Genomic DNA, 27,985 nt, shown 5'->3' with positions numbered 1-27,985 from the left:
TATTTGGAAAGTTTAGAATTAAAAATATATATTATATATGTATATAATTATATTAATTATGTATGTATAAATATAAAAATTATATGTGCCAGAGAATTAAGAATCTGTTAAGTTCATTTTACTTCTTTTATCCCCTTTTGATAACAATGTGTTATCTATACAGAGTAAAAAACAAAATAGAAAGGGGATATATTATTGTTTTATTTTAAATTTCAAAATTATATTTTTCATAAGCTTGAGACATAAAATTTAAATCATGTACATGGATACAAAGATGGACATAACTACTTAAAACACTGACAAAACCCAGTTACAATATAATATATATTTTTAAACCAAGTTTTCTGTTTTTATAATATAGTGAAAAACTAAGTTCATTAAAAAGTACATAGGAAAATATAATAGTTAATAGCTAATTCTGTGTTCTCTTTTCAAATACGTGACTTTGAAGGTATGTATTAATAACACTTAAAAAATACATATAAAATGCAACAAATAGATTTATAACACTTTCCTTCAGTTATTAGTTTATTCACCGTAATTCATAGAAGCTCCATGAAGAGTCATCATTTAAGGAACTCTCCTGGTTAGAATCACAACCAAATTTTGAACATTTGGTCAAAGGAACATGAAAATTCCAGGTCTTGGCATAACAGGTAGAAAGAAATAATCTACAATGTTGTATATTTCAGATGAAGACAATCTTAACTAAGTTCCAAATCAACTTTTTTGGGCAAGTGGTACCTTACTCTCATTAAAGAAAAGTCCTTACTGCTGAGGGCACTGGGTCTCTGGAGTTGATTTGGAAGAAACGTATAAAATAGGGTGTGATTTCTTACAAGTTTCCTTTTCCAATTTGCTTGCAGTTTCTTTCCCTTCTTTAACTTCTGTTTGAAGCCTTGATTCAGCAGCTAACCTACAGGCATTAAAGCATCCACTCTGAATTCAAATGCAGTTAAAAAAATTAAAGAAGAAACAAACCTCTCATATAATAGGCCTCTAATGAAACGTGATCAATTTTTTTATGTATATGAGGAAAAAATTATAGTTGACTCCAATACCATTAAGAACTAAGTCACTGCCTCTCTAAAAGAAACTTTTTTATATCAACAAACTTAATTTTTTAAATGCCTAAAATGGTATTTTTAAAGTTGATAAAAGTCATGGCAAAGCCTAAATTAAAGAATTAAAATATAATGGGATGTCTATTATGATAATACACCTAACAAAAAAATTTAAAAGCTAGAGCACAATTTTAATGTTAACATGATATAACAAAAGGCAAACACAAGATAAAAATAACATGGAATCCTGGGCTGCATGAATACATAACCAATTTGTCTCAAAAAACAAAAAATAAAACTTAAACTGAATTTCAACTAGAATAATAATTTAAGAAAAAATAAACAGTGGAGAGGTATTTTAAAAGGTTTATAAAGATTTTATAGTAAGAGCATCAATTAAATTTATAAAGCATGCAATAGTATAGTCCCCAGTAAACCCATATTTATTGTTACAATACTATCATAGGACTGTGTGTCTACGTTAATCATGCAGACAGCAAAAGGTTGGAAACGTCTTAAGTTAGCAGATGGACTCACACATACACAAAAACAAATGTTTTGTGGTATTTTATTTGTTTTTGTTTAATTTGCCAGACAAAATTCCAACATGCTACTTAATTTGAGTCAAACAAGTAGCTAAGTACATTCGCTTAAGTAACTTTTATCAAGCAAAAAAAGGCAGGAAAAGAAATTAAGACAACACAGATAGCAAGGTCTGCACTGATCAATTCTGGAACTTTACCTCCATAAATACACAATAGTCAAGCACACTTACACCATGAATCACATATATACAAGCATAACCTATTGAGTTCATTTCAGAACTACCTGGAACTCTGTGTGTGTGTGTGTGTCAGACAAAATTCATTTGAAGTTACTTTTTCCTTGAGAATATTAAACTTTTATTTTATGAGACTTATAATGTTATTATATAAAAATTCAAGGAATGGAGTTATAAATTACAGTTGACCCTTGAACAATGTAGGGGTTAGGGGCACCGACCTTTGCATGAAAATCCTTGTATAACTTTTGACTCCCCCCATACTTAACTAATAGCCTACTGCTGATTGGAAGCCTTACCCATAACATAAACAATTAACAAATATTTTGTATATATATATTATATACTGTATTCTTATAGTAAAACTAGAGAAAAGAAAACGTTATAAGAGAAAATCAGAAGGAAAATACATTTACAACAATGTATTTAGGGAAAAATGTCCGCATATAAGTGGACCTCCACAGTTCAAACCTGTGTTGTTCAAGGGTCAACTGTACTTCTCTTAATAGTAACAGCAGCTCACATTGTTAAGGTGCTTTCACTGTAGAGCACCACCTTTCATAACACTGAAGACTTTAAATTAAAAAAAAAAAAAATCAGATAAAACATACAAAACAGCCCCTTTAAAAAGGTGGGCTATGCTTGACTATATTAACTCAAATGCGCCCACTTGTAAAATGTCTTATTCTATACCCTCCCATCTACAACTCATGTAGCCCTAGCAGCACTTTAAAGATCTCCTTTCAAAATCAGACAATCCAAGCTCTTTTCACAGCAGTATGCTTAATTTTTTAAATGTCTAAAGATATTTGTTTTAAATTCATCTATTATTCCATTGCATACAGACATCCTTTATCATCTTTTTATTACCTTCTCCATTTTCCTCATTCATTTCTCTTTGCCCTACCCTTGGTCCTGCTGTATACACCCTGAATTTGTGTCTTATTCCACCCTAGCCTCAGTCACTGTTACCTACCTTTCTCTTTCACTCACTTTCTCTTATCTTATCTCTATTATTTTTTTAAAGATAAGGCTCTTAAAATTTTAATTCCTATATACATATACGTCTGACACTTCCTCTTTTAGTCACAAACTGAAATACGTAGAAACTAGAGGCTTTGAATTTTGATATAAAATGAAAATGAATTACCTTTGATATTTAAAAATGTCAAAATCAAAGCTCATTCTTAAAGACTTAGCATAAACATTTTCAAAAGCCATAAAAAAATTTCGCCTAACAGTTTTCTAGAAAGCTGAAATTTCTTAGACCACTAGAAAGCCCTTTTAGGAGGTAAGTTAATTTTTCTTTCATGGCCACTCTTGAACTAGGGAAAAAATAACCAACTGTACATTTATTCAAACCAACAAAACATTCAGAGATGTACTAGACTGTGATATTTTTGTTTCATGAAAGAGCACAGTGTGACTTTTAAAAATAATTCTCTTATTCAGGAGTTCTTTCCCTTTGCAATCATTTTAGTTTTTCTTAGTTTTAGAAAAGTTGAAGTTAGGTAGATGAAACTGCGAAATTATACTACATGCAATACTAAGAAAATAGATAAAGAAACAGATAGCACAGTTCATGCAGCGATAGAGAAGAGATGGAGAGGTCTGCTGGTTGCCCTGAAGTAAAGAGGACACTGACCTGGGAGAATTGGGGGTGTTTCCACTTCTTTCACTTAAGGCTTCAGAGTCAGTTGAAAATCCTATAAGTTTCACACATTTCTTTTCCTTCTTTGGCTGAATGTCCATGGGCAGACTTTTGTGAGGAGAGAGATTGATTCCTGGTGTATTTATAGAAACTATCTTTTCTAACTGCAAGTTATCTTCAGAATTGCTTGGACAGCACTGGGCCTCGTCTTTCTGAGGTGGTAATCTATAAACTTCTTCCCCAACAGCACTTTTGGCACATACATTGTTAGGGGTGGTTATATCCACAGGCAGGACCTCTCGCCTCTTTTTGGGTACAGGCACTTCAATTTTCTCTGAGAATAAAAACCATTAAAAATATATTCAGTCAATAAGTCAAAACAAAGACACAGTAAACATAAAAAGATAGAACAAATTATAGTTCTTTCCTTTCTTATTCTTCATTCTTTTGAAACCCACTTATCTCCTTACTGAAATCTTTTATCCTTTCTTTTTTCAAGGACTTCATTAACTATCTTTTAAAGGTTATCTGGCTATAAATTTTTCCTTGGGAACTCAAAAGATTTAGTTCTCGCAAGGAGAACTTATGTTCTGATATTGTGATAAAAGTTACATGGGGCTTTATAAGATTTCAGTGGGGAGGTAAGAAAGGTTACAGTGGCTAAGAGTCAAGGAATCCAGGTACTAATTCCATACTAGCACCCTGCAGCTGGGTGACTTTGAGGAAGTACTTAATCTCCTGAGTTTTATTTTCTTTATCTGTAAAATGGGGATTAAAAAAAATCCACTCCACTATTGTAATGTTATAATGATTACATGCAAAGAACAAGTTAAACTCTCTATGGCAACTTGTGCCTATTAGCCCCACCCACAAACTATATTCAAAATCTGAGTACTTCTACTATGGATACTTCCCAAATTCAAACCACAGTATGTCTCATTGCAGACTATGACAAGAGCCTTCTACCCCCACTGCCTAAAATAACATCATTCCATCCCCTATGCAGGTCTATTTACAGTCACTACATTAATTAATTGTTCCAATACCTTTTCCCTAACCCCATAACAATGTGTCTTTCATTTTCAAAATAAAAAACATTAGTAAAGTTGGAAAAATCATGGTTGGACATGGGGTTGGTGTTCCTACTCTACATTGTTCTTTTTAAATCATTATTTTCCCTTTCTCTTGTACTGCTCCCCACATCAACTAGATTCACTATACTTCCCTGTCTCTTTGCTGTGTTCATTTCAGCAGATTTCTGAAATTCATAATGTATAATCCTTAATTAGGAAAGCCTATTAGAATGGGGAAGAGAAAAGGATGAAAGAGAAGCCTTTTTAAACTATTAAAAACCTTACTATTGCTGACAACCTCCCCACTACAGTGAAGAATCCCTCGAGTCACTGAGACAATAATAAAGATAGTCTTAGGCATGTGAACAGTGTGGGGGCAAAAACTGGCTGAAAATCTATAACCTAAAACGTGTAATAACACTTTTTTTGGTTCTAAGAACCATTGCATTCTTAGGGTTTTTTACTTTGGGCCTTTTATTTTTTAATTTACAAACAGTGAAATCACTCTTTTTAGTATATAACATGCAGAGTCCTTATGGTAAGGCTATTTTCTACCTCAGTGATTATATTTGCTAGTTGTCCTCTAATATCTGTCCTACTAGTATTCCTCAATAATAGAGCCCCCAAGAGTATACTCAATGATATTGTAATAATTTTGCATGGTGACAGATAGTAACTAGACTTATCATGGGGGGTCATTTTGTCATGTGTAAGTATTGAATCATTATGATATATACCCAAAACTAATAGAATATTAGATGTCTATTACACTTAAAAAAAGAAAATCCCAAGATGTAGTTGGGAACATGGCTCCTGAGAATCAACACTGCATTTCTCAGCTTTTCTTGTAGGTAGGTGAGGCCACATGACTCAATTTTGCTCAATGATTATGCCAAAGAACAATGCAAATGAAGCCTAGATCGTGACACTCCGACCAGTCCTGGAATGCCTCTTCCAGACTTCTGTAATGGGAGGAGACTTACTACCTATCTTGTTTAAGTCTCCATTATTTTAGGTGTTCTATAAACAATATTAACTAAATCAGCTCCCAAACATCAGTTGCTTCAACAAAATCAAACTCTTTGACATACTGCATAAGATGCTGTAGTTGTAAATGGAAAAGTCTCTAAGGTTTTCAAACCTTAGTTCTAATATACAGATACCCAATAGAATACGTATTATATTCAAACATACCCAGTACTCAGTTCTCTTTGAATTTTCCTACACATTTTGTAGCTGCAAATTTATTAGAGATACATAACCACAAATTAGTTTGTAATGGGATTTGCATAAAGCTGTAGTAAGAAAAAAAACTTGATATGATTTCTCAGAGCTTCTCATAATTTAAAAAGACAAAACATATGAGACGTGCATACCTTCAGGTTCATACTTCAGTTTTAGCTCATCTAGTTTAGCTCTCAGCTTCATATTTTCACTTTGGGAGAGCTGGAGGCATCTTTCATTTGCAAAAAGTTTTCTCTCAATATCCAAAGCCCGTTGGCTTTCAAATAATGCTTTCATTCGCTGTATGGACAATTCACCTTTAGTGCTTTCATTTTCTTTGCTATATAAATAAAAAAAGGAGAACCAAGGAATAGTAAAATAACACATAATATACATAAGGGTTTTATATAATATATATAAAACTTATTAGTGCAAATCATTTATTATATATTCGAATTCTTAGATAAACATGTATTTCCTTGGGGTTTTAAGTAACAAAGAAACAATAGGGGCGCCTGGGTGGCTCAGTGTGTTAAGCATCTGCCTTCGCCTCAGGTCATGACCCTGGTCATGATCCTGGTCATGATCCTGGGATCGAGCCCCACATCCAGCTCCTTGCTCAGCAGGGAGCCTGCTTCTCCCTCTGACCCTTCCCCCTCTCGTGCTCTGTCTCTCTCTCTTACTCTTTCAAATAAATAAAAATCTTAAAAAAAACAAACAAAATAAGCTTTAGCAGCACTTTCAAATAAAAAATGTCATGCATTCTTCAAAGGAAAGGAGGAAAATATTCTTTCCTCATTAATGCATGTGTAAGTAATTTCCTTTTAAGTTTCAAATTAGATGATATTTGTTCCTGAAAAATTTAGATTGTAAGAACATTTTCTATGTCAAAGTTCTTTTCACTTACCAATCTAAAATGCTAAAGATGGAGAAATAAAAATATTTATTCATTGAAAGTATTTTTTTCTTCAATAACCAGCACTAAGTATATATTGATTATATCTTATTTGCTACACAAAGATATTTTTGTTGTTTTTCTTTTCTGGAATTTCTTTAGGCAATTTGAAAACAAAAATTTTAACAGTACTTATAAGCAAGTCAAGAGAATGTCCATCTTTCTAAGCGCCCAGCACTTACTTTAAGTTGTCGAGCTGTATCTGAAGTAAATCCGTGTAATAGGTGTTATCTGCCAGAGCGCCAGAGTTGGCAGGAAGTTTAGATTCTGTACTTTCATATAAACTCTAAAGAAAAAAACAACTGTTATTACTTAAGATCAATAACAAATTAGGTTAGTCCAGTTGTCCTTGAACAATACAGGTTTGAATGGCACAGGTCCACTCATATGTGAATTTTTCATAGTCTATAGAGTACTATAAATGTATTTTTCTCTTCCTTACAAATTTCTTAATAACATTTTACTTTCTCTAACTTAAGAATACAGTATATAATATGTATAACATACAAAATATGTGTCAATTGGCTGTTTGTAAGTAAGGCTTCCGGTAAAGAGTAAGCTACTCATATAAAGTTTTTGGGGAGTCAAAAGTTATGCAGCTTTTTGACTGCACAGGGTTGGGCATCCCTAACCCCTGTGTTGTTCAAGAGTCAACTGATTTAAGATATTCAAACCAAACCTGGCTGCATAATTAAAGGGGTTACATGTACCTTAAATTTCTCCAGATTTCTAATTTCACCTAAGAGGTGTTTAATTTCACCGTTCTTCTGCTCCAGCATAGCAAGCAACCGTTCCTGCTGCTCATATTCAGTTTGAGACCCTTTCATTTGTAGCAATGTGGCGATTTGTAACTAGGAAAAAAAAAAAAAATTACCACCCTAGTGCCCCCCCGCCCCCAACAGAGAACTGTAGGGGAGAGGAAGATTCTGATAACTATATTTTGGTACAGTGCATATTCTATACTACATCACCTTGAATTCAGTTTGGAAACTAATAGCTATGTCTACTTTAATAATCTAATAATTTGAAAATATTTATATCAATAAGTTTAGTTACAGATATAACTCTTGAGTACTTATTTGAGTACTTAGGAGTAATATCTGACATCTATAACAATTATTTGTACTTCTGGTGAAATGTAAAATTGAACTGAATGGCTATGATCCAGAAGCATCACTTAATTGGTAAATAAACTTGTCCAAATGCTATAATGTTGTACTTTACTCATCAGATGCATTGTCATTAAGGGTCTAATGGGGTTTCTCAAAAATTTTGATTAACTTCAATAGTATTAAGTGGAGGAAATTATTAAGCTATTCACATTTATAACGGTGAGATTTACAAATGACAAGGATGGAAAACAAAGGTAAAAGACATCTAAGGATACCGAGGGAATCTTCAATATAAATATAAATATATTTATTTTTTAATAGCAGCAATCAACTTACCTAATTATGACTCCACCTAAACCTGGAGTTGTATACCAACTGAAGGGAAATTAACTGGAATCTAAAACTATCATTCCTTTCTGCCTCCAGAAATTTCTGGAGTTCTAAAAAGTGCCAATAGTTTAAATATAGTTTTGAGTAAAATAAGCAATGATATATGGTTGCAGTTATGGTTATGAAGTTAGGAAGATGACTTTTAACATTTTTTTTTAAAGATTTTATTTATTTATTCATTAAGAGACAGAGAGACAGAGAGAGAGAGGCAGAGGGAGAAGCAGGCTAACTGCTGAGCAGGGAGCCCGATGCGGGACTCGATCCCAGGACCCTGGGATCATGACCTGAGCCAAAGGCAGACGTTTAACCATCTGAGCCACCCAGGTGCCCTGACTTTTAACATTTTTAAGGACCCATTTTTTGTTCCTGCTTCAGGCTGGAGTCTAAGAAGATTCAGATGCTACCTGTTTATAAAGATAACTTGGAATATCATGGGAACATTTGAAGATTAATAATAGTAGCCCAACAAATACTGAAAGAAAACAAAAAGAAAATGTGAGAAAATTTACAAAAAAATCATTCCTGGATAGGTGAGTCTTGGTAAACGAGGCAGTACCACTGAAATCCTTTAAAAACCACAGCTGTTTGTTAAGTCAGCACTTCCTTATATGCACTGTATAAGCATTTTACTATGCTTTCATTTAATTCCAGGTCAATTTAAGAAGCAGGTTCTATCATATCTACTTTATAGACGAGGCGACTGATGATGCTCTGAAAAGTAAAAATACTTGTCCAAGGTCACATAACTAGCAAGTGACAGAAGTAGGATTCAATCCCAAATTGATCTAACACCAGTTTAATTATTACCTTTTCTTATTTCTTTTTAAATCTCACCATCCAACTGGGGGATGCGCATTAAGAAGGGCACTTGAAGTAATGAGCACTGGGTGTTATATGCAACTGATGAATCACTGAATTCTACCTCTGAAACTAATAATACAGCGTATGTCAATTAAATTGAATTTAAATAAAAAAAATTTTTTTAAATTATATGGGCCTATATGCTTGACTTGAGGAACTGCAAGAAAAGGATATTCAAATCTCACTCTATAATAAGCCTTTGCAGGAGAACTGAAGAATGGTGAGAGAGCTAGTTTTCATTGAAGTAGAAACCTTAGGCCTGTGCTAAGAAATGCCAGGCCAACAGCTGGAAATAAAAACTTTTGAAATTTTTTTCTCCATTACATAAAGATTATATATTTCTGGGAAAGCTATTGAGTAACCATTTAAAAAAAAAAAAAAAATCAATCACAAAGCTATTGAGTACCCATTAAAAAAATCAATCAACGGATGCTAACTATACTACTACTAAAGGATTAATTTTTTGAAATAAAATATAATAGATCTTTGAGTCAATCTAAAGATATTTTTTCTAAAATAATGCAGTTCTAGAAATAACTAAGTACACTCTTTGAAGGAAAAGATGCTTTCTTTGATGTATCTGTACACATAATGTGGATACAAAATCAGTTTAATAAACCTTTGATGGTGATAACGTTATACCTTCATTCTTTGCATCTGTTCTCTGTTAAATGCATTTTGCTTCTTTAGTGACTGATACTTGACTTTAATACTGATAAACTGACGTTCCATTGCTGCCCTTCGATCTTCCACCTAGAAAATATTAGCATGTTTAATTACTCGTATTAAGTGAAATGCCAATTTAATCAATGAGAGTATTTGTCACATACCTCTGCAAACAAAGAGTTGCCTTTACTATTGGGGTCCAAGGCTTGCTGGAGTGCCTGGTCTAATTGCACCTGAAGATCTTGATTTGCTACACGAGCTTTCTAAATTTGAAAGAAAACAATTTAGCTAATAGAGGTTAGATTAGCAAGGAATCAACTCATTATAAATTGGAAAAAATGTTACTTTAATCGTAGTACCTCTAAGGCATTATAGTAAGAAACTGCTTCTTTCTCTCGCTCCTCTTTTTCTTCTTTAAGTCGGTCTACCTGGCGCATTAAATTAGTACTAAGAAGTTCTAGTTGTTCTTGTCTGTACTGTAGTTCATTCACTTCTTCTTTGAGGGTGCTCTATTCAATAGGAATTGAAAAAGAGGAAATTCTCTTAAATAATCTTTCATTTAGCAGCTGCTCAGTTTATCTATCAGAAATGGTTTACAGCCAAAACTAAAACTAAAGACGTAGTCAGCAGTTGTAAGGTGCATAATAAAATAAAAATTACTAAATTTTTCAGCAGGGAACCAAATGAAAGGCTATCTTTCTTTCCTATAAATTTAAGCCTTTAATTTTTAATTAACCTCAGCCTGCAGTGAAAAAAAATCTACATTCATATGCATATCAATTTCCATGAAACCAATGTTTTATATAGGGCTTTTATGACACAAACTAGGGTCAGAGTTAATGACTCTAAGTTCTCCCAGAGGTTTCATTAATCTAAAGGTAATCTGCTTTACATAATCACATAATCTAAAGCTTTACTATGAATGAATAATCCACCAAAAAACTCTACATTTTTTAATTAGTAACATCGAAGTTAAGACAAAAAATATTTCAGCTTTAAAATTACCTAAGAATTATAACAAAAACATGTAAAAAAATATGCAAGGAAAAAAGAAAAAAATAACCTAAGAACATAAATGCCATAAAAATTACCTTTATACTTTCCATTTCAGTCAGCTCAATTTGAAGAGCCAGCATCTCTGAAGACATGCTTTCGTGTACACGCTCAGACATTATTCTCATTTCCTCTGATTTACATGAGAGGAGTTCCTTCTGATGATCTACTTTGTGCTTCAACTGCTTTTCACTAAGCCTAGCTTCATCTAATTCGGCTTTCAGTTTTTCTAACTAAAGTAAAAAAGAAAAAATCGCAATCTTAAAAAATCAAAAGGTAATTGAAGGTCAGCAGAAAATACAGTATAAATTATTCTGGTAACCAGAGAATAACTATTTTATAAGACAGTCAAGCTGAACAAAACTACACTTTCATATAGTTCTCTATCTTGGAAAACTAAAATACACAGTTTAAAGGAAACAAACTAATAGCAGAAGGATGAAGTTGTAGGGTCAAGCCTAGATTTAGCTGTTCCATTCCTCCTAGGTAAAAACTGTGAATGACTGTATCTACCATTACTGGGTTACTGTGTGGCTCTCACCTGAGATCAGGGTGGTAAAACATTCCGCATGATGCCTAGCATTCACTAAACAATTTCTGTTATCAAGAAAAAACTTTTGCTTGATGTCCAGGGTTATAATTATCACCTATTTTGAATTATCTTCAATGAGGTATCAACATTCTATATCCTGATATCTGTTTTCTATTTAAAAAATAAGAGCCTCTTGACTTGTTTTCCTTTTTCTATTTTCATTATGTGAAAAAAAATTTCAGCTGAACAATCTATGTTGAAATGTGGCTATCTTTCTGAAAAACATCACTGACTGACCTAAATTTACTGCATGATGAGACTATTAAGGTTTCCTATTTGGCCATGGCTAAGCATCTTACAACAGTGATATGCGTTGTCCCACAAACATACAAATAGTCCATACAAGTAATGAAAGTATGTCTGGACTCTTGGCCACTTTGGCTTCTATGTGAAGAGTGAATGGTATGGATAGCAAAGATGGAAGCAGGCTACCTGGACAGAAGGCTACAATAGTAGTCTAGGGGAGAGAGGACGGTGATCTGGACTAGAATGGTAGCAGCAGAGATGGATGCTTTGTAGATCAAGTTCTTACAACCAGTTGATGGAATAACTGAGAAATAAGTGAGGGGTGCCTGGGTGGCTCAGTCAGTTAAGCATCTGCCTTCGACTCAGGTCACGATCCCAGGGTCGTGGGATCGAGCCCCACATCGGACTCCCTGCTCAGTGGGAGAGTCTACTTCTCCCCTTCCCTCTGCCCCAACCCCCGATCATGTTTGCTCTTTCGCTTGCTCACTCTCTCTCAAAAAAGAGAAAGAAAGAAAGAAAGAAAGAAAGAAAGAAAGAAAGAAAGAAAGAAAGAAAGACAGACAAAGTAAAAGATATCAAATATAACTCTAAAATTTTGGCAGAGGTGATTTGAGAACACCCATTAAGACAAAATATTTTTTGACTAATTTAGTCTTTGCTCACCAAAAAGCCATCTCTTATATAAGTGGCCTTGCCTCAGATTGTGAATATTTCCTACATTACTCTTTTTTGTTTAGGTAATGAAAGCCACTGCTAAAATGAAAATAACATGGCAGGGGCGGGGGATGGGCAGGCCTCATTATCAGTCATTGGTGTCTCAACTCAGATTAGTTTCAGACAAGGTGGATTACTGTTTGCCAGTATGAATGCAAGAAGATTCTAAGTATTACACGAAAACGGATTTTGATAGCCATGTTCATCTGACTAAAATTTAGGAAAAAATTTAACCAGCTCAAATATATAATTTCATTGATATCATTACTTAAAATGAGAAAACATTTAAAAAGAGAGTTAATTTAAAGAAATTAACAGTATAGGTGGTACAGATATGGACAAATCTTAAAAGACGCTACACAAAACATGGAAAATTAGAAAATAGGCCGAAAGTCAGGTAAGGTTTTGTAGAAAAGGGTCTGGAAAGTATGGACTCTCTACAAAGAAGAGCCATGATAAAGGTTCTGGATTCCTCTGAAGTAACCTGAAGGAACTAGATAGTTGGGGGTAACCGAAAAAGAATGGACAACGTGTTTTTAATGCATGAAATGAAGCCAGTGTACATGTCGTTAGTTTAAGTACAGTGACGTGGGCTTTGGAATCAAACAGCTCCAGTTCAAATCTTGACTGATTTCTGTAATTTTTGTCCAATTTACTCAATATGTTTAAACATTGGTTTTCTCATCTGTTATCCACAGACAGTAATGGTACCTTCCTTACTGATTGTAAGAGGCAGATCATATGTCATTAGCTTATCTTCAATAACCAAACTAGAAAAGTATCAATTCTAATGTACATTAATTTACAATAAACTACTGGTTTCTTTTGTAGGATTACAAAGTGTACTACTCCTTTCAGTGAAAGCTAGGACACTAGTCTTTCTGAAAGGGGACTGCCATACTATGCACTATAAGCAAGAAAGTCATGCTTTTCACTAAATTAAAATGCCATAACAAATATCCAGTTATTGAAATTAAATAACTGTATTTAATTAGTAGAATGTTATTAATACAAGTCCCTTAGGTAAACTCTTGTTTCTCAGTGTTCCCACTCCCAATATTATGATGATGGAGCCTTGATCTCAGCTATTTTGCATAGATGGCATTAAGAAAATCTTCATCACCTAAAATTTACATACTGCTAACTCCATAAACATGAAACATTTTTGTTTTGACATACATAGATATCCAAACCTTATTTTTTAGTTCATTTACTTCTTGTCCATGGCTTCTGCTCAGTTGTTCTTTTAATTGCTCCAGGTGTGTTTTTTGTTGTTGTTTAATAGCTTCACATTCAGAGCTCAAACTTTCTAACATTCGACTCTTAAGCTCAACTTCTCTCTGAAGAGTATATTTTTCTTGTTCATAGTCCTGAAAACAGATTCAATTATAATTCAATTACATAAAAATAACTTAAAGCCACCACATATAAACAGTTCTCACCTTCAACTGTTTCGTTCCTGTTTCACATATTTGCTGCTTTCTAAGTAACAACCACATGTAGACCTGGAATAACTCTGTAGCCAATCAGTCTTAAGAAAAGCCCGGAGAGGTTTAGTCCATTCTACTGATGTGGTAATTGCTTCTATACCCTGTCAAGGAAGTAAGAGGTGTTCCATGGCATGTCAACACGTCACCCAGGCGCCCCTCTCACAGGGAAGTTTAAAGATTAAAAAAGCATTAGTTCAAACTCATTCAGTAAGTTTTTCAAATAAGATAAAATAAAACTAGATTAAATCAGAGAAAAATAAGCAAGTTATTTTTTTCCCTATACTTAAATTTTGAGATCAAAGTTTAAACATATTATTGAGCATTTGCTACATAAAACAGATTAATTCATTCTTTCAATTAATGTGTGCCAGACATTACACACATAGCAATGAACAAGAGAGACAAAATTCCCTTTCTCATGGAGCTTACAATCTGGAGTTAATAGAGTGAATCAGTGAATGATAGCAACTTTACAAAACACTCAGGGAAGACCTCTCAGCTGAGGTGACGTTTAACAGACACCTAAAGGTTGAGGACTCAATCCATGACAGTGAGGGGATGTGCAATGCAGATGAAGGCAGCTCGTGTAAAGCCCATAAGGCAGGACTAGTATAGCTAAGCACAAGGGAAAGTAGTTTAAAATGAGGTCAAAAGGTTGGCATGGATAAGATCACACAGGAATCTGCAAACCCAAGTAAGGAGTTTGGATTTTGTTGTTAATATAATTGGAAGTCATAGTTGTGTTTTTAAAAAAGCAGGACTGTGACATGATCTTTCGTTTATTTTTCAATGGCCATGTGGCTGCTGTTGTGAAAGAATGAACCGTATGAAAGGCAATGAGGGAAGCAGGCAACCTGGTTAGAAGGCTACAGTAGTAATTTAGGGGACAGATGATGGTGGTCTGAATTAGAGTGGCAGTAACATAGATGGGTGTTTTGTAGGTCAGGTTCTTAGAACTTGTTGATGGATTAAACAAGAGAAGTAAGGGCCACAAAGATACGGAGTAAAATTCCCTGAAATTTGGTTCAAGTTATTATATATTTACTAAGTAAGCTAAATTGCAAGAGAATGTTGTTAGCAGGCAGGGAATCAACTATTCTGTTCATGTTACTTTTGAGATGTCCATTAGTAGGCAATTGAATACACAAGTCTAGACTTTAGGGGTAAACTAAGGACTTGGTGGTAGTGTCATAAGGCATTTAGATGTTATCTAAAACTATGAAACAAGTGAGGTCACCAAGGAATAGTACAGATAAAACAATATCTAAAATCCAATATGTCCTAAAGAAAACAGTAACTTGATTTTTCAAATTCAGAACACACAGGGTCAGAAAGAATACTAGGAATTCATTCACTTCAGTCCCCTTTATTAGAGACAGGGGTGAATAAGAACTAGAACTATAATCTTCAAAAAGGAATAAAACTACTACTAATAATAATTGCTAGACAATAAAAATGTTCAATAGCTAAGCACAACCTTGTAAACACAGGAATCCAGGGTCCTACCTCAGTCATGGTCATCATTTCATTACGACATTTATCCAACTGATTCTGCAACTCATTTTGGCTCTCCACTAGTTGTAAGCCATACTGTGCAGCTTTTAGTCGCTCTTCTTCGACTTCTTTGAGCTTGCATCGAAGATCTGCAATTATATCTGCCTCCATGTTTTTTTCTTTCGTTTTTAATCTACTGTAAATAGAGGAAATGAAAGTACTTAAGCTTAAACAAAATATCCCGTACAATGATAACGATAATAAAAGACATATATATCTTTCCCCCCAATACTATTGCCATGTTAAAAACATAGCATCGAAGATTTTATTACTGGCTTTTAAGTGGTCAAATTTGCATTCTCGTTCTAAAAGCAAGGTCTGATAATTCTTTTACCTGATTTGAGACCAAATCAAACAGAGAAAAAAAAAATTGAACACATTTAACTTTGTTTCTAAGAAATGCAGTTATCAGGAAATTGTTCACTTGTGTGCTAAGCTTCCTTAAATGCTGAGGAAGGGTGGGTCTCATATTTATATCACTATACAGGTAACCAAATTAAGAGCACAATGAAAGAAATCAAGAACTTAGAGTAACATGACTGCTACTTAAAATACAAACATGCAGCTTTGAATAAGGTTTCTAAGGCAAGGACTATCATGTCCACAATTTTTCACAACAGTGTTAACTTCCTGAACACATTAAATTTGCTGTATTGACAACAGGTTCACTAGTATTTTCCATTATTCATAAGAAGACATGAAAAACAGAATCATGTTCAGAGTAATTAAAAACATTTCTTTCATTCTAGATTTTTAATCAAGGACTTAAACAATCAAGGACTTTTATATAGAAACATTCCATGTAATTCAACCTTACTCATCAGCCTTTTCAAATTGGTCCATCTCTTAGGCCAGATTCAAACTCAGCTTTGCATTCAAAGAGCAACAGGCTGTTAATAAGGTTGTTTCCCCACTTTCCAGACAATGTAGTCATCATTCAACAATTATTTCTTAAAGCCTTATGTGCTGAACTCCATTCGGGCATTTCAGATCCATCAGAAGCCAAATGAGCCAAAAAAGAAAAAAAAAAAGTGCTCTTCTTTCATGAAACTTACCTTCCAGTGGGAGAAGGCAAGCAATAATAGTATCATAATTAAATGCATTAGAAAGTGAAAAAAAAAAAAAAAGAAAGAAAACAACAGGATAAGGGATCCTGGAAGAAGTGGGGGTATTGCAACTAGGATGAAATCTAAAATCTAAAATAATAAAATTGTGGGGGAAGCCCTCAAGGTGATTTCTGAAAGAAAAAAAAAAAACCTTGCAGAGGATAAAAGAATTAGCTATGTATCTATTTCAGGAAAGAAAAAGGAGTAGAGGAAGAGGGGTAGCACCAAAGTGGAAGAACACCCAAGGAATAAACAAGATAGAGTTTAAGTCACAGGCCTTAATAGGGGAGAATAGGCAAAGCAGGCCATCACAAGGACTTTGGCTTCTACTCTGAGTGAGATTGGGGGTCACTGTGAAGTCTGGAGTAGAGAGCCGATACATTAAAAGGATCATTTTGGCTGTTATGTTGAATACTTTGGAGGGGAGCAAGTGGGAAGCAGAAAGACCAGGTGAGATGACTGCTTACACAAGGGTGATTATATAGGAGGTGGGGAGAAATGATCAGATTCTGCACATATAGTTTGAAGGTAAAGCCAACATGATTTTCTGAAAAATTAAATGTGGGGTGTATGAAAAAGAGAGAAGTCAAAAAGCCTTTAAGGCTTTTGGCCTGAGCAACTAGTAGAGCAAATTTGCCATCAGCTGAATCATCAAAAATTATGAGTAAAAATTGTTTTGAAAGAAAATCAGGGGCTTATGTTTTGGACATGAAATGTATCAAGTAACCAGTTGGCAATATGAAAAGGATCTGGGCTGGAAATATAAACCTAGGAGTTATTAACCTAAATCCTTGAGTCTTGGTGTCACCAGAGTACGAGCATAATTAAAGAAAAGAGGACCAAGGATTGAGCCTTTAAGAGGTGGGAAAGAAGACAGCAAAATATACTCAGGCATGACCAGTGAGGTAGGAAGAAAACCAAGAGCACATATTATCCTGGAAGCCAACTGAAATGGGCTGGAGAGAATGGTGGGAAAACAGGAAACAGTTTTGCTGCAAAGCAGAATAGATAAACGAGGCATTAGCTGAAGGGAAAGTAGGATTAAGTTTATCTTTTTTAAGATACAATGTTTTAAGGAAAAATAGCATGCTTGTATGTCATGGGATAGATTCAGGAGAGAAGAAAAACTGATGATATAGAAGGTATGGAGAACTGCTAAAGTGGTGAAAAAGAATGAGGTCTAATGTACAGGGACTGATTTTAGACGGGAACATGAATATTTCAACTAAAGTAAGGGAAAGCAAAATAGATGGGTACAGACACTGATAAGTAGGTAGATTAGTGGTGGGAATCTGAGTAAGTGCCCTTCTAACTGCTCCAATTTATCAGTGAATTAGGAAGCAAGGTCATTAAGTAAAAATGAAGATGAAGGAGATAAATGGTTTCAGAAGAGAGAGAGAGGGAAAAAAAGGTATCCAAGGCTGGCAGTTACTGCTCTGAAATACAGGAACTTTCTGGGGTGCCTGGGTGGAGCAGTCAGTTAAGGGTCTGACTCTTGGTTTTTGGCTCAGGTTGTAATCTCAGGGTTGTGAGACTGAGCCCCGTATGGGGTTCCTCACTCAGTGAGGAATCTGCTTCAGACTCTCCCTCCCTCTCCTTCTGCCCCTCCCCATTGCTCACTCTCACTCTCTCAAATAAATAGAATCTTTAAAAATAAAGTACAAGACCTTTCCAAAGCCTGTAGGTGATGGGGCTAGTCCCTAGTTATTGCACTGGTTTATTACGTATTTATTGAGGATTTACCATTTGTCAGGCAGAGTGCTTCAGGCGAATTATCTCATTTAATTCTCTTGATGGGCCTAAGTTAAACATTAATGTCATAAACATTTACCAAGGAAGAAAAGGGAGCTAGCTTCAAGACATCCCATCCAGTGATGTCCAAGGAAGTCAAAAAAACTAGCTCTCGTTCTTTCAAAAGATTTGCTAGAATTCCTATTATGTCTCAGGTACTGGGCTATTACTGAGGACACAATGTGGACCCCAAAACTAGACAATGTCCCTGCCTTCTTGAATCTTACAGTCCATTAGTGGAAAGGCATTAAATCAAATAACTGTAAAGTTTTATAAGTGTGATAAGTGCAAGAGGGAACCTGTAACATGGGGGTGCTGTTCTAAGTTGGGAACTGAGGTGGGGGTGAGGGAGTATGGACAAGAGATTTCCCTGACGAAGTGACTTTTTTTGCAAAGGTCTAACGGATGAGTAAGAGTTAACCTGTCAATCTGCAAAGAGGTAGCAGGGTTGAATAACTATACCTAACACATGCCAGACATTGTATTTGGTACTTTGCATATATTATCTAACTCAACAACCCCAGGAAATATAAGGTATTTCCGCCATTTACACATATGCAAACTGAGGCACAGAAAGGTTAGGTAACTTGCCCAGGGTTACCAAGCTAATAAGTGGCTGAGATGGGAACCAGGGTCTAGCTCCAAAGTCTGGTACTCCTAACCACTTTTCTGTTCAGCCTCTCAGAAACATAACATGCACAAAGCATTTAGGACAGGGAGCTCAGGGATTCAGGCTGCTTTAGTTCTTACTCCACAACACACTGGCAGCATGAGCTTGGACAACTTATTTAAGGTCTTGTGTTCTCATCCATAAGATAAAGACAGTAACATCTACCTAACAGGGGTTTTGAGATTAAACCAGCTAAGGGATGATAAGCAATTAGAATCTGACACGCAGTTGTCTGGGGCAGCGCTGTCCAACGGAAAAAGAATGCGAGCTGTGATATGTCATTTTTAATTTTCTAGGAGCCACGTTAAGAAAAGTAAATACAGGTGAAATTCATTTTAGTAATGTTTTATTCAACCCATCCATCCAAAACACTAGCATTTCAACATGTAACCTTTATAATTCTTAACGGGCTGTTACTCTTCTTGTGTAGTCTTCGAAATTCAACGTGCATTTTATATTTACAGCATTTCTCAATTCGGACTGCCACATGTGGCTAGTGGCTACCATCCCGGACCGCGCAGGCGACCCGGCCTTCCTTACTGATGCACGATACCCGGGGGTGTGGGGGGGCGGAGGGGGGCCACACAGCCCAACGGAAGATTGAGACCGGCTCGGAACCTGGTTGACAAGAACTCCGGGTTCCGCTGAAGAAGCTGTTCCGGGTAAGGGCCTCCGCCATGACCCAGACCCCAGGTTTCCTGAGGCCCTGCTTTCCCCACTCCCCATAGAGAATCCCTTCGCCGCTCCCACCGCTCCTCTCCACACACACCTCCCTCCAGGCCCGTTGCCCCTACCTCTCTCCTCACCCCTTTTCCCTGCTACTGCAGCCGGCGGCTCGTGACGAGGGCTCAGGGCACCCAGGTTCGCGACGGTAACACGACCCACAACCAGACACGCCCGCCCATTCACTCACCTAGCTCTCGGGTAAGCGCCAGGGCTTTTTGAATGCTGTTCTCGCGACAACTCACACATCTCGCGAGATGTTCCGCCCAAGCCGCGCGCAGAGGAAAAACAGGGAGGAACGTCCGATCCAGCGCCCCGCCCTCTCTGCCGCGCCTGCGCAGAAGCACGTGGCGTACTGGGGACTTGGGTGCCGGTGCCGACGTAGTTCCCTAACTGGTCAGCTTTACACAAGCTTGGTTTTGTACGTGTCTTCCCCATGTCTGCGTTTAGTTGCCATGCCGTTTGTTTCTGTTTTGTTCTGACGACTGTACCTTCTGGAGAGACAGTGTCACTAGAAGGCGAGGCGGTGGGGAATTCTGAGGTGTGCAGGCCTCCGGCATCCTACTCGCAGGTTGGCTGGCGCGCGCCCCGAGGGCTGTGCCCTCTCATATCTTCCATGGTTCCAGGAATCTGAATCAGTGTGACAGTGCCTAAACTCATCATAGGACAGTATCACACTTACTGTTACAGAACAGGATGGCAGTTATCATTATAATGGCTCTAACATTTGGGCTTTCACCATGTGCTAGTACAGTGCTAAATTTTACACGGATTATCTCAGTTAAGCCCACGAACAGCCTGAGGAGGTAGGTATTATTATCCTCTCTTTCTACTGAGGAAAACAGCCGGAGGAAGAAAAGTATAATGGCCAGGTGGTAGAACTAGAATTTGAACTAATGCAGTCTACTGCTAGCGGCCAGGCTTTTGCGTGTGTGTTTAAATAACGAATTTGGGATGTGAGGGCGATCTGGCTGCGACATCTGTCACCCCATTGATCGCCAGGGTTGATTCGGCTGATCTGGCTGGCTAGGCGGGTGTCCCCTTCCTCCCTCACCGCTCCATGTGCGTCCCTCCCGAAGCTGCGCGCTCGGTCGAAGAGGACGACCTTCCCCGATAGAGGAGGACCGTTCTTCGGTCAAGGGTATACGAGTAGCTGCGCTCCCCTGCTAGAACCTCCAAACAAGCTCTCTCAAGGTCCATTTAAATAACGAATTTATGTTTTGTAAGCCTGATGCCTATTCACTATTCTAAAATTTAAGCAATCAGAAATAATAACACTAGCCAACATTTACTGAGCATTTCTGAGTCCGAGCAGCTGTTATATGATAGGTCATGTGCTTTGAAACCATCTTTCTTGCTTACTTGAGCCCTTGACCATAGCTCCTCTCTTTTTCGTGATCAGTTTTTTTCTTCCCTGGTGGATCTTACCTAAACATGCTGTAATGACTGACATCTGAAAAAATAATTCTAATCTTCCTTGACTCCAGTCAGCTACCCCTCCATTTATTTGCTTCCCTTGGTAACAAAATTCCTGAAAAAAAAAAAAAAAATGAGACTGGTTATCTTCATTTTCTTACCTTTCATTGTAGCATTTTTTCCCACTTCAGGTTTTGGTCCCCACAGATCCAGTAAAATGGCTCTTCTCAACATCACCAGTGAGTTCTGTCTTGCAAAATCCTCACTTCTCTTGTATTATGACAGAGTTGATTACTCTTATTGAGTCTGGGTTTAGGTCTTGCGGTGCAACACCTTCCTTGCTTTCCTCTTTTTAGTTTCCTTTGTGGACTTTTAGTTCTGATTGAGCTAGGCCAGACAAGAATTCATCTAGGTTTGAAGACTGGCAACAATGATACCTTCAAGTTGCCTAGCAGATGCACTTGGGGTCTGAATGAGTGAGATGCTTGTTCATTTGTCATCACCCCCATGTTTTTGAGTAAATGAAATTCCATTTTCCCTACGATTTAACAAAGATTCTTCAACTGAATTCCTCAAAGTAAGACACCATTCTAGCCTAGGTCAACCATGACTGAGTGAAATTAGGTAATCTAAAATGTACCTGAACTTCATTTTTCTTTTTTGTTACATGAGAAGGTAGACCTACATTTCACTAATGTTTCTTCCAAATCTAATTTTTAATATTTTAAACTATTAACCAAGTGGCCATAATGTATTAAGCACAGTGGAAGGAATTCAGAGATGTGGTAATCTCCACCACTGTCTGGAAAATGTTTACAAAATAGTAGGGGACAAAAAAAAAACAAATATAAATAACTAGAGGGCTGTATATAAATGCCATATACCCTACACTAAAGGGTGAAAAGGGAGAGGTCAGTTTTGTGTGGCTGTTCCATTAATGTGTCACAGTGCAGGTGGCACTTGAGCGGGGCCTTGAAGAATGGTTGAGCTAAGGAGGAGTGCATTCAAGGGGAGGGCACAACATTAGCAAAATCATACAAGCAACCTGTATTATAATTATGGTCATTCCTTAGGAACAGTCTGGGTAAGGTGCTACCACTACCACCACTGGACACTAGATGTCACAAATGAATGAATTCTGGATGGTTCCTGCTTGTTTGGATAACTTGCTTAAGATTCATAGTTCCTGATATAGATGCACATACCCAGATGAGGTTCACACACCATGCACTAAATGCCATGGATCAGGGGAAAAAAAAGCATATATCTGTTATTTTCAGTTTATATAATGTGAGTCGGGATTTTGCTTCCTCACACAGAGTAGTGGATTCACCAAGCATAGGAAGGGAATTTAGATGCTGGGAAAGAACAACCCTCCTCTCCAGCATAGTTCCTGATATTATAGCTGTTCAAAACTAGAAAAGACTGCTATTGTGCACTGGCCATCATTCCTTGATATGACTGTTACAGTGGAAATGGGAAGATTGGTTATCAGAAATGGTGTAGAAGGAGTGTTACACTGTACTGAAAGCCTGTGTGTATTTTGATATGAACTTACTGAATAATTAAATTTGTTTTTGGTATTATAGGGGAATAATATTTGTCCTCGAGGGACTTAGGGTTTAGTGAAAGAGACATTTACCAAACAATAAATCCTTACTCAGAGTATGGTTTAGACTTTCTTGTTCCTTCATATTATTAAATAAAGTTCCAAGATAGTTTTGGGGGGATCAAGCAAGAACAAGCCCAGGACTCTGTGACACAGTTTGCAAATAGGAACTGGATTGATCTACAAAGCTCCATAATTTATAGGATGGGCCAAAAAATGAAGTTTTGGAAGTTAAACTCAAGGTTGTGGTAATTGAGACCTGCAGAATGGCTGAGATCAAGAAACAGTCTTAGAGGGGCACCTGGGTGGCTCAGTCATTAAGCCTCTGCCTTTGGCTCAGGTCATCATCCTAGGGTCCTGGGATCAAGCCCCACACTGGGCTCCCTGTTCAGTGGGAAGCCTGCTTCTCCCTTCTCCCTCTCACAAACTCCCCCTGTTTGTGTTCTCTCTCTTGCTGCCTCTCTCTGTGTCGAATAAATAAATAAATAAAATCTTTTTTAAAAAAAGAAAGAAAAGAAAGAAGAGAGGGCTATGTGCAGGAATTTGGTGATTGTTCTAATCCACAAAACAAGAGAAGAATAAGGATTCAACAACAGCAAGAAAAAAAATCAGAAGAACCATCTGAGAAGTGATCAGGAAATTTAACTGTCACAATTATTGTGTTAATTAGATATCAATATGAATGATTGTATCAGGCCAGCAGATTTGACTGTTTAATAGTAAGAATGACAGTGGCAGTCTTTCTTGGCCCTGCTATTTATAACCAGCTTCAGTTCTTCATGAGCCCTATTGCTATACTCCTTTTCCCCCTGAATAGAGGCAGTCCTCACTTGGAGCAAAGTTGCATCATCCCAATATTGTGGACATTTATTAGCTAACTTCCCAGAATCAATTCCATTCTCCTTTTCCTGTCCAAAGCATTCTGATTATTCTTTAATAATTCATTTTCCTGTCCATTTCAACCATGCAGATTGTTTAAAATTGATCCTACCCTTCAGCTGTAAGGTATCCCATCACTCTGGTTATAGTAATTTGTTCAAAGATGGGCATGCAACTGAATCCTAGCCAGTGAAACAAAATGAGATATTCACTGAGACTCCTGGAAAAATGGAGTTTGTTAAGCCCCTCTGCATTTAAATTTTGTAGCTCAAAGCTGCCTGCTGCTATCCTGGTTCCGTGAAACTTAAGTTTGCTTGGAATAGACCGAAAAGCAGAGCTGATAATTAGAGAGGTTGAAAAAGAGTCCAGGTCATACTGTTTGTACCCCTACATCAAACTCCTCTTAAAGCAAGAAATATCCCTGAACAATAGTTTTTGCTCAAGTGGCTTCAATTTTTGTTTTCTGTTACTTGTAACATGAAAGGTTTTAACCAATACACTCAATAATACTTAAGTCTGAACTTGAGTAGACTAATTAACGTGTCAAGTTCCCAGTTTACATTTAGGATGCCATGAGACCAAAACTGGAAGTTGCTAATGTCCAGAGATAGGATTTAGTGATGGCTCCTCTGAGAAAAATTCATTGGTTGAACTAAAAGAAAGACATTCTAAATGAAGGGGCGTAGTGTATAGTAGAGTAAAATAAGGATCCAAGCAGCTTGCATGTAATCCCTTTCTTGGCAACACCTCACATTATCATTATGCCCCTGTGAAGCTGACTTCTTCAGGTGATTTTAGCACCTAAGACAGAATTAGACCGAAGGTTTATATCAGTTGTAGTTTTTACTTGCCAAAAATAGTACCCAGCCTAGTTAAAGATATGTGTATATGAAAAATACCAGTCTTAATTTTTGCAACTATTCACAAAACTGTAGTTGCTACTTTATGACAACCTATCTTCCAGTGCCCTTTACATATTTCTTTCATTTTTCTGTCAGTATCTCAACTAATTGGTGCTCTTTACCCAGTACAGTGACTCTGATCTTAACTACTGAATAGAACATATTCACTAGTTATTATCTATATTACTCACTATTCTGTTGGCCCGGATTTACTTGGGCAGACTCAAAGTGAGATAGGATACAACTTAAGGTCTTGTTCTTTCTCTGAGAGCTTGAAACTGTCACACTACTTTCTCTCACGCGCGTGTGTGTGTATGTGTGGATTCAGTGGAAAGAAGTGGTAACTGTCTTGATGCTGTAATATTTTGCTTAATATATTTTATTCCTAGAAAAAAACAACTTGGGAGTGTACACAGTAAAAGGAGAAATTGATGAGTCAGCACCCCCAAGTAAGCAGCTGAATACACCTGTTCAGTGATGCTCATGAACTACCTCTTGCCTATTGCCACTAGGTGACAGTCTTTACAAATATTTCATCTGAAAGAGTGTCTTTGTGTTGACAGAAATCAGATTCTGTTGGGAGAGATGGTTACCTTGCTAGTTTCAGCTGGAAGATTTTTTTTTTTTTAAGATTTTATTTTATTGGACAGAGACACAGTGAGAGAGGGAACACAAGCAGGGGGAGTGGAAGAGGGAGAAGCAGACTTCCCGCAGAACGGGGAGCCCAATGCGGGGCAGGGAGCCCGATGCGGGGCAGGGAGCCCGATGCGGGGCTCAATCCCAGGACCCTGGGATCATGACCTGAGCCAAAGGCAGACGCTTAATGACTGAGCCACCCAGGCGCCCCTCAGCTAGAAGATTAAGCAAGCGCATGTGTTTGTTATAACCTACACTTTTGGTGACTTGAGATCATAGTTATTCCTCATCTGGAGCACTCTTCTCCTCTTACTACTAGCTTATTCCTTTCTACAGACTGAATTGCTTCCCCTAAAATTCATATGTTAAATCCCTAACCTCCAATGTGACTGTATTTGGAGATAGGGCTTTAGGAGGTCCTTCCAGTTAAATATGATCATAAGAGTGGGGCCCTAATCTGGTAAGATTGGTAGCCTTACAAGAAAAGGAAGAGAAAGATCTCTCTCTGTCTCTCTCTGACTCACTCTCTCTCTCCCCGCCCCCATGCACCACAGAAGAAAGGCCATGTCTGAAAGTGGCATCTACAAATCAGGAAGAGAGCCCTCCCCAAGAACTGACTGGGCCAGCACCCTGACCTTGACTTCTCAACCTTCAGAACTGTGAGAAATAAATTCTCTGTTGTTTAAGAATTTTGTTATTGTAGCCTAGAGCAGACTTTCCATGGCTGGAGAGGCCCTGTGACTAATGGTTAAGAATATGATACATGTTCTGGAATCAACATCTGGTTCAGTTGTAGGCTCTGTTACTCCATAGCTGTGTAATCTTTAACAAGCTACTTATTCTCTTTAAGACGCAGTTTCCTCAAGTACAAAATGAGATGATCAAAAGTACCTAATTTGATAGGTCATTGTGTAGTTTAAATGAACTAACACTTTTTTTTTTTTAAAGATTTTATTTATTTGAGATAGAATGAGAGAGAGAGAGTACATGAGGGGGGAGGGTCAGAGGGAGAAGCAGGCTCCCTGCCGAGCAGGGACCCCGATGCGGGACTCAATCCAGGGACTCCAGGATCATGACCTGAGCCGAAGCAGTTGCTTAACCAACTGAGCCACCCAGGCGCCCCATGAACTAACACTTTTTAAACACTTAGCATGATGTCTGCTGTTACTAAAGCATTGTCTCAGCTCAAATGTTACACCATCTGGGATAGAAAAGGATTACCCTTTTCTGAATCCCTATCCTAGGTGTCTTTTATGTATGTCTATGGCACCCTGTGCTTATCCTTTGGAACACTTACAGTAGTTTGCAATAATTTGTGTAATTTATGTCTGCCTCCCTTACTAAACTATAAGCTATTTGAGGCTAGAAAAGCCAATATGTTTTACTCACTGTGGTTTCTCTCAGCAAGTGTCGTAGTGCGTGGAACAGGTAGGTGTTAAGGTCGAGTTTGATTAATGAATAATAAATGAAATTCATTAATTTAAATGAGGTATCTGTAAACTCTCTTTGAGAGAACCAAGTCAAGTAACTTATAAAAGAATTACTATTCTTAAAAAAAAATTACTATTCTTAATTCTGAATGAAAAATGCAGAAAATATATTAATTGTTTACATGAAACAAATTAAGTGTTCCAGAGATGGTACACCAAATAATCTCTGAAGTTTTAATCACTTCATTCACTTGTGATAATATGTGTCCCTCACTTGAACCAGTATTTCTTCACTGGGAATTTATGTATTGATATTTTTTTTAATTCAAGCATTTTAAATTATACTAAGGAAACTGGTATAGAAAATACTCCTATTGGAGAGGCCTGTAAAGCAAAGAATTCTTGGCTAAAGAAAGTGTTCACTTGTGTGTAAATACAGAGTCGTATTAAATTCTTTTAAAGGAAGATCCACCCTTGATGAAGTTAAAGTTTTAAGACTCATGTTTTCCTAATATTTTATCACGCCATGGATGGATTTATCTATTTCCTGGAAAACAAAACATGTTGTCCTATTAATTTTCCAAAAATAGCAAATATTTAAAAGGGTGTATAATTTCAGTAATTTTTAAAGTCCTTTGGTTATGAAGTGGCCAGCTAATTAAGTAAGGTGGCCCAAAAGTATAATAATGAGAAGTGTAAGAGAAGTATTAGTTATTCATGTTTAAAAAGATAATTTTTTGTTTCCAAAGTTTTCTCAAAATATGGGGCATAAGTATTTTGTGGACTTTACATACCTTAGATGGATAGTAAAAGCGCCCTGTTTCCTATCATGGTGATAAAACTTAAGGCAGCCTTGATACGGGATGTGATCCTTTCTTCGATCATTGCCTTACCATTTTATTTGCCTTTGCATTATCAGGCAGGGTGCTTGGAACCTGGAATCATCACAAATGAACCCCATCAACTCCCCCATGACACACCACATGCTGGCAGTATTTGTCTACTTTTGATAAATTGGTCAGTCTTGTGAAATACTTCTGTAAGATGAAGTTCTGGAACTTGTCAGGTGTCCTCTCTGACACTCATGTCTTCCTTTGGCTCTCAGATTACCCAACCAGCTGGGGTAAAGCCCATATCCTCCCACAGAGCATGTTTCTTTGGAAATTCAGATCTGTTGGCTTTTGGCTCTAAAAAGTAATGTTCTTGCACTTTCTGTCAGATCAGTACTGAATAATCTCTTGGGGGTGAGTAACCTTTTAAATGTTGGAGGAGTAACAATTCCAGGGATCAGTGTGCATTTAGCAATTTGTAAGAAAAATCAGAAGGAATACAGTGTCCTTTTGACTACATTTGAATGTAGCAAGGCCTAAATCTCTATGCACACACAAAAAGTATGT

At 36.9% G+C, this 27,985-nt stretch overlaps 1 protein-coding gene across 6 annotated transcripts; it reads right to left on the bottom strand.

Moving 5' to 3' along the window:
- Nucleotides 1-443: 443 nt before the first annotated feature.
- SPDL1 (spindle apparatus coiled-coil protein 1) lies at nucleotides 444-20,002 on the bottom strand. Of its 6 annotated transcripts, none has more exons than XM_035013963.1 (12): nucleotides 19,907-19,996; nucleotides 15,379-15,562; nucleotides 13,576-13,752; nucleotides 10,869-11,063; nucleotides 10,137-10,286; nucleotides 9,942-10,040; nucleotides 9,754-9,864; nucleotides 7,459-7,599; nucleotides 6,931-7,034; nucleotides 5,946-6,133; nucleotides 3,491-3,830; nucleotides 444-916 (listed from the first exon to the last, which is right to left on the bottom strand). In XM_035013963.1, exons 1-12 carry the CDS (start codon nucleotides 19,963-19,965, stop codon nucleotides 769-771), a joined length of 1,896 nt encoding a protein of 631 aa, XP_034869854.1. In that variant the 5' UTR covers nucleotides 19,966-19,996; the 3' UTR covers nucleotides 444-768. The 6 variants fall into 6 exon arrangements, with proteins under 6 accessions (XP_034869854.1, XP_034869885.1, XP_034869863.1 ...); XM_035013994.1 differs by lacking the exon at nucleotides 19,907-19,996 and adding an exon at nucleotides 19,788-19,888; XM_035013972.1 differs by having other exon boundaries at nucleotides 874-939; nucleotides 19,907-19,993.
- Nucleotides 20,003-27,985: the final 7,983 nt, after the last annotated feature.

Source organism: Mirounga leonina, unplaced genomic scaffold, assembly GCF_011800145.1.
Source record: "Mirounga leonina isolate KUSES-001 unplaced genomic scaffold, KU_Mleo_1.0 Mir_104, whole genome shotgun sequence".
In the NCBI taxonomy this organism is placed as follows: domain Eukaryota; kingdom Metazoa; phylum Chordata; class Mammalia; order Carnivora; family Phocidae; genus Mirounga; species Mirounga leonina.
This window is presented reverse-complemented; position numbering and strand designations above follow the sequence as displayed.